At 41.8% G+C, this 16,019-nt stretch overlaps 1 protein-coding gene across 11 annotated transcripts in view; it reads left to right on the top strand.

Moving 5' to 3' along the window:
- brwd3 (bromodomain and WD repeat domain containing 3) overlaps positions 1-16,019 on the top strand; it is a 302,860-nt gene that overhangs the window by 135,515 nt on the left and 151,326 nt on the right. For 9 of the 11 annotated variants that reach the window (XM_072270315.1, XM_072270314.1, XM_072270316.1 and 6 more), the window contains exons 23-24: positions 1,805-1,976; positions 8,849-8,965. In XM_072270315.1, the coding sequence (XP_072126416.1) occupies positions 1,805-1,976; positions 8,849-8,965 (289 nt within the window). Of the gene's footprint in view, positions 1-1,804; positions 1,977-8,848; positions 8,966-16,019 lie in introns of those variants that run through there. The other 2 variants (XR_011887509.1, XR_011887508.1) reach the window with 1 other exon arrangement.

Below are 16,019 nucleotides of genomic sequence, written 5' to 3'. Positions count from 1 at the left end.
CTCCAGCCCTGGTGGTGAATGAAATGTTAATCATGATGCAGTTTAATCTGTGTTGGCCTGTCCCCTGAAACCCTCACTAATTTTTATAGATGCACCGTAGAAAACATTCTTCTAGGGTGCATCACAACCTGGTGTGGAAGTTGTCCTGTCCAAGACCGAAAGAAGCTGCAGAAGATCGTGAACATGGTGCAGCACATCACACAAACCAATCTTCCGTCCGTGGACTCACTTTACACCGCACGCTGTTGGAGCAGTGCTGCCAGGATAATCAAGGACATGGCCCACCCAGCCAACACACTTTTCGTCCCTTTTCCCTCTGGGAGAAGGCTCAGGAGCTTGAAGACTCATACAGCCAGATTTGGGAATAGCTTCTTTCCAACTGTGATAAGACTGCTGAACGGATCCTGTCCCGGATCTGGGCCGTATCCTCCAAATATCCGGACCTGCCTCTCGGTTTTTATGCACTACCTTACTTTCCATTTTTCTATTTTCTATTTATGATTTATACTTTAATTTTTTAATATTTAAAATTTTTACTATTTTTAATATTTAGTATTTGTAATCCAGGGAGCGCAGAATCAAATATCGCTGTGATGATTGTATGTTCTAGTACCAATTGTTTGGCGACAATAAAGTGTAAAGTAAAGTAAGTTCACTGTCCAGACAAGTGGAGATTATTAATTGTACTGCTAACTTGCTCTGTTAACTACTGTAAAAGCTTAGGGGAGTTGGGAGCTAAATCTGTCTATGGTATTAATTTTTTTCTGTGATTGTTAGATGCCACTGGTGAAGAAGGGTGATGTAGTTCAGGTCAGTCTAGTTTATTTCCAGTGCTCAAAGCATATTTCATGAATTCACTTGGAATTGTCTACATTGCCATTCTTGCTGTTGTCCCAGACTTGATGTTTGAAATAAGACTGCAGTTGAAGTTAACTGTCGTGAGTAATGGCAATATCTCTGTGGATAATGCAGGGAAGCCAAGTGGCTACACCTATATCCATTGTGGACCTTTATAAGTCTGAGCAGATGTACAGCTGTCAAAACTTTTAAAGCCTAGCCATCCACGTGAGCAGTGTTATGTCCAGAAGTTGGAGTAGGAGTCAGAGTTGGACTGGGACTCACTGTTAGTACCTGGATTTCCCACCATGGTCTACTGTGCTCTATGGTGTGCAATGATCTCAACAGCCTTTGGGGACACACCTGATTCCAATAATTTTTATTGGGCTGAGGTGTTTGATAATTGGGGTGCCAAGGACACTTTACCTTCTGTTTGTATTCCCTGATAATATGGGTGGTACTTTTAAGAAAATCACTTGTTTCTCAATGTTCCATATGAGGTTTGGGTGCCATAATGGTGTAGTGGTTAGTGCGACACTATTACAGCTCAGGGTGTTGGAGCTTTGAGTTCAACTCCAGCATCCTCTGTAAGGAGTCTGTATGTCTTTCCTGTGAAAGTGTGGGTTTCGTCCGGGAGCTCTGGTTTCTTTCCACAGTTCAAAGAAGTACCTATTAGTAGGTTAATTGGTCAATGTAAATTTTCCTGTGATTAGACTGTGGTTAAATCAGTGGATTGCTGAAGGTGTGGCTCGAAGGACCAGAAGGGCCTATTTTACCAACACACATCAAAGTTGCTGGTGAACGCAGCAGGCCTATTTTACGTTGTTTCTGTAAATAAATAAAAAGTTTGAGTCTGAAAACATATTGTAATGCTGTAAGCAGATGTTTCACTGACTAGAGCAGCCATCAGAATTGTGAAAGTTGGTCTTAAAATCTTATTTTGTTTTTCTTAACATTCAAAATCTAGTGATTCCTCAAGTGAGTATTCAGATTGGACAGCAGATGCAGGCATTAACTTGCGGCCACCTAAGCGACAGGTGAGGCAAATAGTAAGGCACAACAGTAGCAGCTCTGAAAATGAAAAGATGGATAAAAGATTGCCTGCAAAACGTAAGAAATCCAAACAGTCCAAACAAAAGGTAACTTTTCTGACAATTTCTACCTGACTGACTCTGAAGAATTTTTGTATTGATGTTATATTATGGATACAAAGTGTAATCTAGAGTACAGCAGATAACTCCTTTAAGTCAGCATACATTTACAATTTAATTAACCCACTTGGAAATTATATTAGACAAATCAAATTGTTTAAACAGTAAGTTCCATATTCAGCTTTTACTACTGAATAGTGTGTTTTCAGTTGGACTGACAGAAACATAAATGAATGTCTTTAAGATATTGTAAGTTTTACATCAATAATGATAAATTGCTTGAAGTGATATTTTCAACTAGACAGCTCAGTGGATCAATTGTAAGTAAATCGAGTTTATTGCAAGGTTAATTCTTTCGATATATCCTGCCCATTGATCAGGACCACAATGACCAAGATCTTTAAATGGAAGTGTGTATTCTGTTGTGCAGTGAACTAGTGTGAATAATTGTTTGGAAAGCTGTTAGTTATTTTAATGTATTATCTGTAAGATGCACAAATTTTAAATGCCAGAAAAGTCATATCCTTTGTCCCATTAGAATAGACCTATTATAAAACAGAGATCAAAATAGCAATTTTAGCAAGGTTGTTTTGGGCTAAATCATTGTTTAAGCAAATGATGTAATCTTACTGTGCAGAGCATTTGGTTAATGTACTAAACACAAGCAATCATACAGCACAGGTTCAGAAAATTACCTCTTAACTTTTTATAGCTTCTGAAGAATTTATGTTGAGATTATAAAAACCATTTATTTATCTTTTCTCTGTTGATAGGAGTAGAATACAGTACTGTACAGTCTTCAGCACGTGCTAAAAAATTCTGTAAAGTGAAGATGCTGTCAAAAATAGTGAAAAGTTTGTAAATATCAAAAAAATTACTATAAAGAGTAAAAAAAACACTAAACAAGTCAGTATTTGCTGTGACACCCTTTGCACTTAGAAACATAGAAACACAAAAAACATACAGCACAAGGCAGGCCCTTCGGCCCACAAAGCTATGCCGAACATGTCCCTACCTTAGAACTACCTAGGCTTTATCCATAGCCCTCTAATTTTCTAAGCTCCATGTACCCATCCAGGAGTCTCTTAAAAGACCCTATCGTTTCCGCCTCCACCACTGCCGCTGGCAGGCCATTCCATGCACTCACCACTCTCTGCGTAAGAAAAACTTACCCCTGACATTTCCTCTGTACCTACTTCCAAGCACCTTAAAACTATGCCCTCTCATGCTAGCCATTTCAGCCCTGAGGAAAAGCTTCTGACTATCCACACGATCAATGCCTCTCATTATCTTGTACGCGTCAATCAAGTCACCTCTCATCCTCCGTCGCTCCAGGGAGAAAAGGCCAAGTTCATTCAACCTCTTCTCATAAGGCATGCTCCCCAATCCAGGCAACATCCTTGTAAATGTCCTCTGCACTCTTTCTATGGTTTCCACATCCTTCCTATAGTGAGGCGACCAGAATTGAGCACAGTACTCCAAGTGGGGTCTGACCAGGGTCCTATATAGCAGGAACATTACCTCTTGGCTCTTAAACTCAATCCCACGTTTGGTGAGGGCCAATGTATGGTATGCCTTCTTAACCACAGAGTCAACCTGCGCAGCAGCTTTGAATATCCTATGGACTCGGACCCCAAGACCCCTCTGATCCTCCGCACTGCCAAGGGTCTTACCATTAATGTATATTCTGCCATCGTATTTGACCTAATATGAACCACCTCACACTTAACTGAGTTGAACTCCATGTTCCACTTCTCAGCCCCGTTTTACATCCTATCAATGTCCTGTTGAAACCTCTGACAGCCCTCCATACTATCCACAACACCCCCAACCTTTGTGTCATCAGCAAATTTACTAACCCATCCCACCACTTTCTCATCCAGGTCATTTATAAAAATCACGAAGAGTAGAGATCCCAGAACAGATCCCTGAGGCATACCACTGGTCACTGGCCTCCATGCAGAATATGACCGGTATACAACAACTATTTGCCTTCTGTGGGCAAGTCAGTTCTGGATCCACAAAGCAATGTCCCCTTGGATCCCATGCCTCTTTACTTTCTCAATAAGCCTTGCATGGGGTACCTTATCAAATTCCTTGCTAAAATGCATATACGCTACATGTATGGCTCTACCTTCATCAATATGTTTAGTCACATGCTCAAAAAAATTCTATCAGGCTTGTAAGGCACGACCTGCCTTTGACAAAGCCATGCTCACTATTCCTAATCATATTGAGCCTGTCCAAATGTTCATAAATCCTGCCTCTCAAGATCTTCTCCATCAATTTACCAACCAGTGAAGTAAGACTCACTGGTCTATAATTCCCTGGGCTATCTCTACACCCTTTCTTGAATAAGGGAACAACATCCACAACCCTCCAATTATCTGGAACCTTTCCCATCCCCATTGATGATGCAAAGAACATCGCCAGAGGCTCAGCAATCCCCTCCCTTGCCTTCCACAGTAGCCTGGGGTACATCTCATCTGGTCCCGGCTTTCCAAAAGCTCCAGCACATCGTCGTTCTTAATATCTACATTCTCAAGCATTTCAGTCCACTGCAAGTCATCCCTGCAATCGTCAAGATCCTTTCTCATAGTGAATACTGAAGCAAAGTGTTCATTAAGTACCTCTGCTATTTCCTCCGGTTCCATACACACTTTTCCATTGTCACACTTAATTGGTCCTATTCTCTCACGTCTTATCCTCTTGCTCTTCACATACTTGTAAAATGCCTTGGGGTTTTCCTTAATCCTGTCTGCAAAGGCCTCTTCTGGTTTTCCTGATTTCATTCTTAAACTCCTTCCTGCGAGCCTTATAATCTTCTAGATTCATATCATTACCTAGTTTCTTGAACCTTTTGTATGCTTTTTTTTTCTTGACTGGATTTACAACAGCCTTTGTGCATCAGGGATCTTGTACCCTACTATCCTTTCCATGTCTCATTGTGGGTCCCTTCTCAGACCCCACACAAATATCCACTGAACATTTGTCACATTTCTTTGGTACATTTCCCTGAGAAAATCTGTTTCCAATTTATGCTTCCAAGTTCCTGCCTGATAGCCTCATCATTCCCCTTACTCCAATTAAACGTTTTCCTAACTTGTCTGTTTCTTTCCCCCTCCATTGCTATGGTAAAGGGGATAGAATTGTGATCACCATCTCCAAAATGCTCGCCCACTGAGAGACCTGACGCCTGACCAGGTTCATTTCCCAATACCAGATCAAGTACAGCCTCTCCTCTTGTAGGCTTATCTACATATTGTGTTAAGAAACCTTCCTGAGCACATCTAACAAACTCCACCTCATCTAAATCCCTCACTCTAGGGAGATGCCAATCAATACTTGGGAAATTAAAATCTCCCACCACAACAACCCTGTTATTATTACTCCTTTCCAGAATCTGTCTCTCTATCTGCTCCTTGATGTACTGGTTATTATTGGGTGGTCTATAGAAAACACCCAGTAGAGTTATTGATCCCTTCCTATTCCTAACTTCCACCCACAGAGACTCCGCAGACAACCCCTCTATGACTTCCTCCTTTTCTGCAGCAGTGATGCTATCTCTGATCAACAGTGCCACACCCCCACCTCTTTTACCTCCTTCCCTATCCTTTCTGAATCATCTAAAGCCTGGCACTTGAAATAGCCATTCCTGCCCCTGCACCATCCAAGTCTCTAATGGCCACAACATCATAGCTGTAAATGCTGATCAACACTCTTAAGCTCATCCGCTTTATTCATGATACTCCTCGCATTAAAATAGATACATCTCAAACCATCGGACTGAGTGCGTCCCTTCTCTATCACCTGCCTATCCTCCCTTTCGCACTGTCTCAAACTTTTTCTATTTGTGAGCCAATCTCCCTTTCCTCCGTCGCTTCAGTTCGGTTCCCACCCCCAGCATTTCTAGTTTAAACTCTCCCCAATAGCCTTAGCAAACCTTCCCGCCAGGATATTGGTCCCCCTCGGATTCAAGTCCAACCTTTCCTTTTTGTACAGGTCACACCTGCCCCAGAAAAGGTCCCAATGATCCAGAAATCTGAATCCCTGCCCCCTGCTCCAATCCCTCAGCCACGCATTTATCCTCCACCTCATTCTATTTCTATACTCACTGTCACCTGGCACAGGCAGGAATCCCGAGATTACTACCTTTGAGATCCTGCTTCTCAACTTCTTTCCTAACTCCCTGTAGTCTTTTTTCAGGACATCCTCCCTTTTCCTACCTATGTCATTGGTACCAATATATACAACGACCTCTGGCAGTTCTCCTTCCTACTTCAAGATATCATGGACGCGACCAGAAACATTCCGGACCCTGGCACCTGGGAGGCAAACTACCATCCGCGTATCTTTCCCGCATCCACAGAATCGCCTATCTGACCCCCTAACTATAGAGTCCCCTATCACTGCTGCCATCCTCTTCCTTTCCCTACCCTTCTGAGCCACAGGGCCAGACTCTGTTGCCAGAGGCGCAACCACTGTTGCTTCCCCCAGGTAAGCCGTCCCCCCCCAACAGTACTCAAACAGGAATACTTATTGTTAATGGGGACAGCCACTGGGGTACTCTTTGGTACCTGCTTTTTGCCCTTCCCTCTCCTGACTGTAACCCACTTCTCTGTCTCCTGTAGTCACGGGGTGACCACCTGCCAATAGCTCCTCTCTATCACCTCCTCATTCTCCCTGACCAGACGAAGGTCATTGAACTGCTGCTCCAGTTCCCTAACGCGGTCTCTAAGGAGCTGCAGCTCAACGCATCTGGTCAGATGTGGTCGTCGGGAGGCCAGGAGTCTCTACGACCTCCCACATCTGACACTGAGCACAGAAAACCGGCCTTACACACACACTCTGTCTTTATTTTAAACAGGTAACCTACATGGCCTCGACCATTTATCGCTGAAGCCCCATTGAGCCAAAGCCTTCCCTCTCAGTCTCCCTTTACTCCATCGCCCGCTCCTCTGATGCCCGCCCTGTAAATATTTCTTCCTTTTAAACTCTTCCTGCTGTTCTCACTGGCCGACCTCCACGCGCTTGCGCAGTTGTGCCGTATTCAGACTGCTGAAGAAATAACAGTCACCTTTTCAACTCTGCTTGCTTTTAAACTCTTCCCGCTGTTCTCACTGGTTGACCTTCCACGCGCTTTAGTTCAAACTGCCTAAGTAACGGCATCAATTATCTGTAAGGCAATTGCATAAGACATTTGGCTAGTAGGTTGTTCCAAATATCATGGAGAACTTGCCACAGTTCTTCTGCAGACTTGGGTTGTCTTGCTTACTTCTGTCTCTCAGCCTCTGATGTTGAGATCAGGGCTCTGTGGAGGCCAGAGCAGCAGTTGCAGCCTTGTTCTTCTTTATGACCCTGGCCATGTGTTTGGGGTTATTGTCCTTGATTGATGGTATTGTGTGATAGATGAGAATCTGCTTATACCTGGCATTGAGGATTCCATTAATTATGACTAGAACACCAACTCCATTTGCAGATATGCAGTCCCAAAATGCAGAGAACCTTCGCCATGCTTCACTGTTGGCTGCAGTGTTGACTACTCATTCATGTAGTGCTCTTCAGCTATTCTATGGACCAACTGACTCTTCTTTGAGTAAAAAAAAATTAAATTTTGACCTGTCAGTCCAGAGCACTTACTGCCATTGTTCAGCATCCCATTTCTTCTGTTTTTGTGCAGAGAGTCTCTTTGTTTTGTTTCCGCTTTAGAGGACTAGCAACTCTTCCATAAGAACCGCTTCTGACAAAATTTCTCCAGACTGTAGAAGGGTGTATCTGGGTTCCAGTAGTTTCTATGAGTTCAGAGCTGACAGCAGTGCTAGACATCTTCTGATTTAGAAGGGATGTCAATTTGATGAATCTCTTGTCTGTTGCACCCAGTTTCTGTGGCTGACCACTGCGTTTCTGGCCCTCAGCCTTGCCCGCTTCTTTGTGCTTCTTCAGAAGAGCTTGGACAGCACATCTTGAAACTCCTGTCTACTGCAAAGTTCCTGTTTGGAAGAGACCTTGCTGACGCATGATGTCCACCTTGTGTCTTGCCACAATTTGAAAGTTAAACTCACATTTGCCACACCCTCACCTTTTAGTTTTGTTGACCTTCACCCAATTTGATTCTTTCTAACACCTGTTTCTGTTTCAGTTGATCAGTTTAGTTCATTCAACTCGTTATGTCATTGATCTTTAGCACCGGCTTGTTATCTTTGTTTAATTATGCACTGGGCTACATACCTAAAAAGTATTCATTTTTGTTTAAAAAATGTTTTATTACTTAAATATTACTTTCTTTAATGAAATACAAAAAAATCTCTAACTTTTAGTTGTTTGGAAAATGAATGTGTGGAAACTTAAAATTTGTGCTTTTCTACTGACACACTAATGCAGAAGACAAAAAATAAACATCTGAAACAAAATGAATATGAAAAAATCTAGAGTGCCTAAGACTTGCACAGTGCTATATTTTCCAATGTCAAGCAATATTTTACGATAGAACATAAAAATACTTAGCACAACAAAAGGAAACTTTAATTTATTTGTGTTTATGGGTCTTTCGTGCTCTCCTTTATTTAAAGCTGGGTCCATTATTTGGCTTAAAGTTTTCTTTACCACGTCTTATCTCTTCTAGCAAGGATGAAGCTGCTCGTCTAAAATGTTATCAGTATTTTATATTGAATAAGCAGATTTACATTAAGATGTGTGCTTTTAAATTAATAAGTATATTCTCCTTGTGATGGATTGATAAATAAACCTTTAGTTCCCGTTTTCATTTTATGCATAGAATGGATCATTTCATATCCAATCCTATTTCACATTCATATCTTGCATAATAGAGGCAAACTTTCACACACTTTGTCCTTTTCTAGAGACCCAGTGAACTTCTTGCATTGGCAGGTGTGCCTGAAGAAGAATGGATTCCTCCAGCTTGGATCAGAGATACAGTTCCACGCCGGTCACCATTTGTACCACAAATGGGTGATGAGGTGAATGTTTTTGTCCTTTTCAAACAGAACACTACAGCACAGTACGAGCCCTTCAAACCAATGCTGTGCCAACCTATATAAATGTATTCCATGATCGTAGAAAATCTAAAGAACAATACAGGCCCTTTGGCCCACAATGCTGTACCGAACATGTACTTAACTTAGAAATTACCTAAGGCTACCCATAGCCCTCTATTTTTCTGATCTCCATGTACCTATCCAGGAGTCTCGTAAAAGACCCTATCATATCCGCCTCCGTCACTGTCACTGGCAGCACATTCCATGCACTCACCACTCTCTGCGTTAAAAAAAAAGATGTCACCTACCCTTGACATCTCCTCAGTACCTACTTCCAAGCACCTTAAAACTGTGCCCTCTCATGTTAGCCATTTCAGCTGTGGGAAAAAGCCTATGACTATCCACACGATCAATCTAACCCTTTCCTCCTACACTGCCATTGACCCTTCCCCAACCCCCACCCTGCATTTTTTTTACATTCAGGTGATTTTCTAAGAGTCCCTGTTGTATCAGCCTCTACCACTATTCCCTGCAGTGCAATCCAGGCACTCGCCAGTCTCTATGATATCTATCCTAAACTTTCCTCCTCTATCTTAAAAACAGCTGTTCTCAGTGGGGGAGAGTGACGCTCTCTACTCTATCTAAGCCTTTCATAATCTTGTATACATTTATCAAGTTATTTTTTGTTCTCTGTTTCTCAAGCTTTAGTTCACTCAGCCTTTCCTGGTGATTCATATTACCTAGTGCAGGTAGCATCCTGGTAAATCTCCTTGAACCCTCTGTAAAGCTTTCACATCCATCCTATAATGAGGCAACAAGAGCTGACACAGTACACAAGTGTTTTCTAATCAATGTTTTATTGAGCTGTAACATTTCCTCATTACTCTTGAACACCCCCCCCCCACAATAATGAAGGCCAGCATGCCATATACCTTCCCAACCAACCTATCAATATGTGGCAGCTTTGAGGAATCTGTAGACCTAGACCCCAAGAACTCTCTCTTCCTCCAGACTGCTGATAACCTTGTACTCAGCCTTCAAGTTTGATCATCCAAAGTGTATTACCTTGTCTTTTCTGGATTGAACGCTTTCTGCCACCTCACTGTCCAGCTGTGCATCATAGGAGCAGAATTAGGCCTTCTGGCCCATTAAGTCTGCTCTGCCATTCCATCATAGCTGATTTACCTCAACCCCATTTTCCTGCCTTTTCCCCACAAAGCTTTTAATGCACTGACAGATCAAGAACCTGTGAACCTCCGCTTTAAATACACCCAGTGACTCGGCCTCTACAGCTGTCTGTGACAATGAATTGCACAGATTTGCTGCCCTCTTGCTGAAGAAATTCCTCCTTATCTCTGTTCCAAATGGATCTCCCTTTATTTTGATTCTGTGGCCTTGGGTCCTAGACTCCCCAGTTTCGGAAACATCCTCTCCCATTCTGTCTCGGCCTTTCACTATTCCATAGGTGTCATTGAGGTTTCCCCTCATTCTATTAAACTCCACTGAGTACAGGCCCAAAGCTTTTCATCAAACATTCTTCATAGGTTAACCCTTTCTTTCCCAGAATCAATCTTGTATACTTCCTCTGGACCCACTCCAATGCCAGCACATCTTTTCTCAGATAAGAGGCTCAAAACTGTTCACAGTGCTCCAATTGAAATCTGAAGAATGCCTTGTAAAGCATTACATCCATGCTTTTATATTCTTGTCCTTTCATAATGGCCTTCCTTACCACCGACTCAACCTGCAAGTTAACCTTTAGTGAATACTGCACTAGGATTCTCAGGTCCCTTTGCATCACTGATCATTACATTTTCTCTCTCTTTAGAAAATAATCTATGCCTTTATTCCTTCTACCAAAGTACATGATCGTACACTTCCCAACACTATATGCCATCTGCCTCTTCTTTGCCCATTCTTCTAATCTATCCAGGTCCTTCCACTGACTCCATGCTTCCTCAACATTACCTGCAAATTTTGCCAAAAAACATGAATTCTGTTATCCAAATCATTGACATATAACATGAAAAGATGTGGTCCTAATAGTGAGTGCTGTGAACTAGTCACCGGCAACCAACCAGAAAAGGCCCCCTTTATTCCCACTCTTTGCCTGACCTATAATTTTCTCCTTTTTCTGCCTCCCTCCCCTCTTGAAGAGTGGAGTGACATTTCCAATTTTTTATTTCCCCTGGAATCTTTCCAGGACCTAGTGATTCTTGAAAGATCACTGTTAATATCTCCACAATCTCTTCAACTACCTCTTTCAGAACCCTTTCAGTCATCTGGTCCAAGTGACTTATCTACTTTCAGACCTTTCAGCTTCCCAAGCACCGTAAGACGTAGGAGCAGACTTAAGCCATTCAGCCCACCGAGTCCATTCTGTCATTTGTTCATGGCTTATCTCAGATCCCATTCAACCCCCTACACCATATTCCTTGATCAATCAGGAATCTATCAACTTCTGCTTTTAATATGCCAGCAGACTTGGCCTCCACCATAGTCTGTGGCAGAGCATTCCACAGATTCACCACTCTTTGGCTAAAAGAAAAAATCCTCCTTAATTCTGTTCTTTAAGGTTGCCCCTCAGTTTTAAGGCTGCACCCTCTAGTTCTGGATACCACCCACCAGAGGACCACCCGTCCACATCCACCTTCACTTTATCAAGTCCTTTCAACATTCTGTAGGTTTCAATGAGATCGCCACGCATTCTTCTAAATTCCAGTGAGAACAGGTCCAAAGCTACAAACACTCCTCATAAGTTAACCCCTTCATTCCTGGAATCATCCTTGTGAACTTCCTCTGAACTCTCTCCAATGCCAATACATCCTTTCTATGATAAGAGACCCAAAATTGTAGATAATGCTCGAAGTGAGGCCAAACTAGTGTCTTATAAAACTTCAACATTATCTCCTTGCTTTTATATTGAAATATGCCAGCATTGCATTTACTACAGACTGAACCTGTGATTTATCCTAAGTCCCTCTGCAACCAGAAAAGGCCCCTTTTATTCCTCCTCGCTGCCTCCTGCCTGTCAGCTATTCCCTATCTATGCCAGTATATTTCCTTAATAACACTGTACAATTTTAACCTGTTAAGCAGCCTCATGTGAGGTGCGATCAAATGCCTTCAGAAAATCTAAGTAAATGTTATCTACTGCCTCTCCTTTTGTCCACCCTGCTAGTTACTTCCTTGAAGAACTCTTAACAGATTTGTTAGGCAAGATTTCCCTTCACGGAAACCATGCTGACTTTGACTTATTTTATCATTAGTCTCCAAGTAACCTGAAACCTCATCTTTAATAATGGACTCCAACCCTTTCCCAACGACTGAGGTTAGGCTAACTGGCCTATAATTTTTCCTCTTTTGCCTTCCTGCCTTCTTGAAAAGTGAAGTGACATTTGCAATCTTCAAGTCCTCTGAGACCATGCCAGAATCAAGTGATTCTTGGAAGATCATGACCAATATATTAGTTATCTCTTCAGCAATCTCTCAGGACTCTGGGATTTAGTCCATCTGGTCCAAGTGACTTATCCACCTCAAGACCTTTCAGTTTGCCTAGCACTTTGTCCTTTGTAATAGCAATGGCACTCACTCCTGCTCACCGACACTCACAGACCTCTTCCACAGTAAGGACTGCAGCAAAGTACTTAGTTAATCTGCCATTTCTTTGTTCCCCATTACTACCTCACCAGCATCATTTCCCAATGATCCAATGTCAACTCTCACCTCCCTTTTACTCTTCATATAACTGAAAAATTTTCAACATAACCTCTGCAATTTTGAACTCAGTACCTCGATTAATAAAAGCAAGTATTCCGTAAGCTTTCTTAACCACTCTATCGACCTGTATCGCCACTTTAATGGAGTTATGAACCAAGATCTCTCTGCTTAGGAACATTGTTGAGGGTCTTGCCTGCTTATATTTGACCTACCAAGGTGCAACATTTCACATTTATCTGATTTAAAATTCATCTGCCTTTTCTCAGGCCATAACTGCAATTGATCTATATTTCGCTGTATTCTTTGCCAGTCTTCTGCACTATCCACAACTCCTCCAAAATTGGTATCATCCAGGTCATTTATATATTGCGCATCACAAATAGCCGAGGCCCCAGCACAGGTCCCTATGGAATTATTAATTTCAGATCAGCTTGACTAAGTCCCTTCAACCTTCCTCTGTCTTCTATGCACAAACCAGTTCTGAATCGAAACAGCCAATTCACCACAGACCCCATGCATATTCATCTGGATTAGTCTCCCATGAGGGACTTTGTCAAACCCCTTATTAAAATCCATGCAACATCCACTGCTCTACCTTCCATCAATCTCTGTTGTCAACTTGTTTAAAAAAACTCAATTAAGTTGGTAATTTACGACCTGCCCTGCACAAAGCCATGCTGGCTCTCTCTAATTAGGCCATAGGTTTCCAAATGCTTATATCCCTTAGAATTTTCTCCAGCAATTTCCCTACCACTGACGTTACCAGGATTTTCCCTTGCTCCTTCTTAAATAGAGGTACATTAGCCATTCGCCGGTCCATGGGGACATTTCCTGTGCCTAGAGAGGACATGAAGATGCTGGTCAAGGCTTCATAATCTTGTCTCTTGCTTCCCTCAATAACCTGGGGTAAATCCTATCAGGCCATGGGGACATTTTCATGTTAATGCTCATCAAGAGGCCCAAAACTTCCTCCTTCTTGACCTCTAAACACCCTCACATATTTATACACAGCACTAATCTGGTCTTTCACTTCTTTTTCCTTGTTAAGTACCTGAAGCGCTCATTAAGTACCTCACTCAGATTTACAGCATCAAAGCAAATGTTCTTTATCCTTGAGTGGTCCCACCCTCTCCCTAGTTATCCGCTTGCTCTTGATGTATATATAGAATGCCCTAGGATTCCATATAACCACATATAACCATATAACAATTACAGCACGGAAACAGGCCATCTTGGCCCTTCTAGTCTGTGCCGAATGCTTACTCTTACCTAGTCCCACCGACCTGCACTCAGCCCATAACCCTCCATTCCTTTCCTGTCCATATGTCTATCCAATTTAACTTTAAATGACAACATCGAACCTGCCTCAACCACTTCTGCTGGAAGGTCATTCCACAGAGCTACCACTCTCTGAGTAAAGAAGTTCCCCCTCATGTTACCCCTAAACTTTTGCCCTTTAACTCTCAACTCATGTCCTCTTGTTTGAATCTTCCCCGCTCTCAATGGAAAAAACCTATCCGCGTCAACTTTATCAATCCCCCTCATAATTTTAAATACCTCTATCAAATCCCCCCTCAACCTCCTATGCTCCAAAGAATAAAGACCAAATTTGCTCAACCTTTCTCTGTAACTTAGGAGATGAAACCCAGGTAACATTCTGGTAAATCTCCTCTTTACTCTCTCAGTTTTATTGACATCTTTCCTATAATTCGGTGATCAGAGCTGTACACTATACTCCAAATTTGGCCTTACCAGTGCTCTGTACAATTTTAACATTACATCCCAACTCATATACTCAATGCTCTGATTTATAAAGGCCAGCATACCGAAAGCTTTCTTCACCATCCAATCCACATGACATTCCACCTTCAGGGAACTATGCACCATTATTCCTAGATCCCTCTGTTCTGCTGCATTCTTCAATGCCCTACCATTTGCCATGTATTTCCTATTTTGATTAGTCCTACCAAAATGTAGCACCTCACATTTATCAGCATTGAACTCCATCTGCCATCTTTCAGCCCACTCTTCTGACTGGCCTAAATCTCTCTGCAAGCTTTGAAAACCTACTTCATTATCCACAACGCCACCTATCTTAGTATCATCTGCATACTTACTAATCCAATTTACAATTTACTAATCCATCATCCAGATCATTAATGTATATGACAAACAACATTGGACCCAGTACAGATCCCTGAGGCACACCACTAGTCACCGGCCTCCAATCTGACAAACAGTTATCCACCACTACTCTCTGGCGTCTCCCATCCAGCCACTGCTGAATCCATTTTACTACTTCAATATTAATACCTAACAATTCAATCTTCCTAACTAACCTTCCGTGTGGAACCTTGTCAAAGGCCTTACTGAAGTCCATATAGACAACATCCACCGCTTTACCCTCGTCAACTTTTCTAGTAACCTCTTCAAAAAATTCAGTAAGGTTTGTCAAACATGACCTTCCACGTATAAATCCATGTTGACTGTTCCTAATCAGACCCTGTCTATCCAGATAATTATATATTCCATCTCTAAGAATACTTTCCATTAATTTATCCACCACTGACGTCAAGCTTACGTCAGTTGCTAGGTTTACTCTTAGAACCCTTTTTAAACATTGGAACCTCATGAGCAATAAGCCAATCCTCCGTCACCATCCCTGTTTCTAATGACATTTGAAATATTTCTGTCAGAGCCCCTGCTATTTCTACACTAACTTCCCTCAATGTTCTAGGGAATATCCTGTCAGGACCCGGAAACTTATCCACTTTTATATTCCTTAAAAACACCAGTACTTCCTCTTCTTTAATCGTCATACTTTCCATAACTACCCTTCTTGTTTCCTTTACTTTAACAATTCAATATCTTTCTCCTTTGTGAATACCGAAGAAAAGAAATTGTTCAAAATCTCCCCCGTCTCTTTTGGCTCCGCACATAGCTGTCCACTCTGATTCTCTAAGGGACCAATTTTATCCCTCACTATCCTTTTGCTATTAATATAACTGTAGAAACCCTTTGGATTTATTTTCACCTTACTTACCAAAGCAACCTCGTATCTTTTAGGTTTTCTAATTTCTTTCTTAAGATTCGTTTTACATTCTTCATATTCCTCGAGCACCTCATTTACTCCATGCTGCCTATATTTATTGTGGATATCTCTCTTTTTACCAAACCAAGTTTCCAATATCCCTTGAAAACCATGGCTCTCTCAAACTTTTAACCTTTCCTTTCAACCTAACAGGAACATAAGGATTCTGTACCCTCAAAATTTCACCTTTAAATGACCTCCATTTCTCTATTACATCCTTCCCAT

This window comes from Mobula birostris, chromosome 10 (assembly GCF_030028105.1).
Source record: "Mobula birostris isolate sMobBir1 chromosome 10, sMobBir1.hap1, whole genome shotgun sequence".
In the NCBI taxonomy this organism is placed as follows: Eukaryota; Metazoa; Chordata; class Chondrichthyes; order Myliobatiformes; family Myliobatidae; genus Mobula; species Mobula birostris.
Note: the sequence above shows the minus strand (reverse complement) of the source record. Positions and strands in the feature narration are given on the sequence as shown.